Raw genomic sequence first — 2,641 nt, forward strand, 5'->3', positions numbered from 1 at the left:
AGTTGTCCAGCTGATTTCTTTGTATTTTTAGTAGAGACGGGGTGTCGCTCTTGCTCAGGTTGGTCTCGAACTCCTGACCTCGAGCGATCCTCCCTTCTCGGCCTCCCAGAGTGCTGGGATGACAGGTGTGAGCCACCGCGCCCGGCCCTCTTCTCCTTCCTGCTCTTGCTCTGTCATCCTGGGAAAGGCCTTTCTGAAATACGACAAAATCGGGGGGTCGGACTAAGGTTCCTTTAAGCTTGAAAGTTCTGTGATTCTCAGCAGGGCCCTGAGTGGGGCAGGGCTGGACCCCGGGGCCTGAGGGGATCGCAGCCGCCGGGGAGGGCGTTTCTGGGCCGGGCGGTCCTGCTCCCTGGGGCCGGCGCCTGCGGTGACCTGTCTCTAGCGGTCTCTCCCTCTTCTCAGATCTTTGCGAGCATCGCCCCTTCCATCTACGGGCACGAGGACATCAAGAGGGGCCTGGCGCTGGCTCTCTTCGGCGGGGAGCCCAAGAACCCAGGTGAGTGGCCGCAGACGCCGCCCACCCTCGCTCCGCAGGGATCTCGGCAGTTTTCGGGGAGCCGGCATCCGCGTGATGGACAGGCAGGATGAGTCCCCTCCAAGCCTAGGTGCTGGGGACAAAGCACGGGGACAAAGGGTGGACTGTTTGCTGTGTGGGGAGGGGCAGCGCACGGTCAGGGCGTCCTGGCGTCAGACTGTCGGGCAGTGGTGCCGCAACCGTCTGCTTTTGTGACTTCAGCAAATTTGTGTTTGCTCTGCTTCCATTTTTAAATGTTCTGTCTTTTACAAAAACTAAATTTTATTTTATTTCGTTTTATTATTTTTATTTTTTTGGAGACAGAGTCTCACTCTGTCGCCCGGGCTAGAGTGCCGTGGCGTCAGCCAAGCTCACAGCAACCTCCAACTCCTGGGCTCAAGCGATCCTCCTGCCTCAGCCTCCCGAGTAGCTGGGACTACAACCATGAGCCCCTGCGCCCAGCTAATTTTTTCTATATATTTCTAGTTGTCCGATCATTTCTTTCTATTTTTAGTAGAGACGGGGGTCTCGCTATGTTGCCCAGGCTGGTCTCGAACTCCTGACCTCAAACAATTGATCCTCCCGCCTCGGCCTCCCAGAGTGCTGGGATGACAGGTGTGAGCCACGGCGCCCGGCCTCTGTGCGGGCTTGTCATCACGATGGCAGGCGAGCGAGGTCCGTCCTGTCCTCTGCTGATGGTACGGAGGTGGAGACAGGCACGGGGCAGCCGAGTCACTTGTCCCCGTCCCCACGGGGCAGCTCTGTCATCCGGCTCCGGCCCCTGGGTCGGCTTCCGCACCTGCTTTTTGTCCCGTCTGCCCGTCCCCCGTCCCCGGCGGCTCACGACGTCTCCCCCTCCCAGGCCCGTCAGATCAACGTGCACAGCCTGTCCGCCTTCTTCGACAGCGAGCTCTTCCGCATGAACCGGTTCAGCCACGACCTCAAACGCGGGGTGATCGTTCAGCAGTTCTGAGCCCCCGGCCCCCCGACAGGGCCCGCTGTGAGCCCGGTCTGGGGGACTCGGACCACCGGGGGTCCGTTCCCAGCGTGCTCACGGACGCGCGTGTGCTGGGCGGGGGTCCCGGCCGGACGTCCGGCTTCGCCCGCCGCGTCCTGGGCCCAGGCCGTGACCTGGAGGAACGGGGGTCGCTTTCCTTGGCCCCGTTTCCGCCCCCGTCCCCTTCCGGGCGGGCGTTCGCTGCCAGCGCTTCCTTTATCTGCTCGCCGGCCGGCCCTCCACGAGCGCTCGGGGCCTGGGGTCCACGTGGCCGTGCTCCGCGTACGCGGTGACGTTTTAGGTGACGACAGCAACCTCGTAGGGCGGGCAGGAGCGTCGCCCACCTGGCCTAAGTTTTGCACCCAAGTCGCTCCTGCCGGCTTGGGCCAAGGAGCGGGTCGGAGGCGTCCGTGGTCTTTGTTCAGAGCTCCGTCCTGCGGGTTCCCGGGGAGCGTGCTCCCCGCGGCGGCACAGGTCTGTCCCCAGAGTCGGAGGAGCTGGGCGCGGGTCACGGGGACGATCACCAGCCACGCCCCTGCCCCTCTCCCCGCTCCCTCCCCGTTTGTACATTTCCCTTTTTGTCCTGTAGTTGAACTTTTAATAAACTTGAGTCGAACGTAAACATCGGTGTCTGCTGGCCTCAACCCTGCCTTCAGCCTCCCACCGCCGGGCCCCGTCCGTCCTCCGCCTGCGGGTCCCTGGAGCGGTCAGGCCAGGGTAGAAGGACCGTTCTTCTGTCCGCAGATGCGGAGAAAACACAAGCGACGCGCCCGTCCCCAGGGACCTCGGTTCCAGACGAGCTTCGTTCCAGACAGGTCGGCTAGAAATTTCCTTTCAGACGTCCGAGTGCAAACGCAAAGTTCGCGGGCGGATTTGAGTCGGGACTGCTGAGCGGAGGTCTCAGCCGGAGGTGTCACGGGGCAGCTGTCCTGCCGTGGGGGATACCCGGTTACCCGGGGGAGCGCAGACAAATGGTCACGGAAGGTGAACGATGCCCGGCATTTGAACTAGCAAAGAAAATTTAGGATTGGGCAGAAAACGGGAGGAAAACCAGGGAGAAGGGTGTTGACGGAAGCCAGGAGAGGGAGGATTTTAAGAAGGTTGAGGGCACTTAGCCACCAGTGTAG

At 62.0% G+C, this 2,641-nt stretch overlaps 1 protein-coding gene across 1 annotated transcript in view; it reads left to right on the forward strand.

The window, feature by feature from the left end:
- Window positions 1–405: 405 nt before the first annotated feature.
- Window positions 406–2,641, forward strand: part of PODXL2 (podocalyxin-like 2) — a gene marked incomplete at its 5' end in the record, with an annotated part of 34,404 nt that continues 32,168 nt past the window's right edge. Inside the window, one exon of the mRNA XM_012661952.1 lies at window positions 406–499. Within this exon, the coding sequence (XP_012517406.1) occupies window positions 406–499 (94 nt within the window). The remainder of the gene's footprint in view (window positions 500–2,641) is intronic.

The sequence above is a fragment of the Propithecus coquereli genome, unplaced genomic scaffold (assembly GCF_000956105.1).
Source record: "Propithecus coquereli isolate 6110/MARCELLA unplaced genomic scaffold, Pcoq_1.0 Scaffold746, whole genome shotgun sequence".
NCBI classification, from domain to species: Eukaryota; Metazoa; Chordata; class Mammalia; order Primates; family Indriidae; genus Propithecus; species Propithecus coquereli.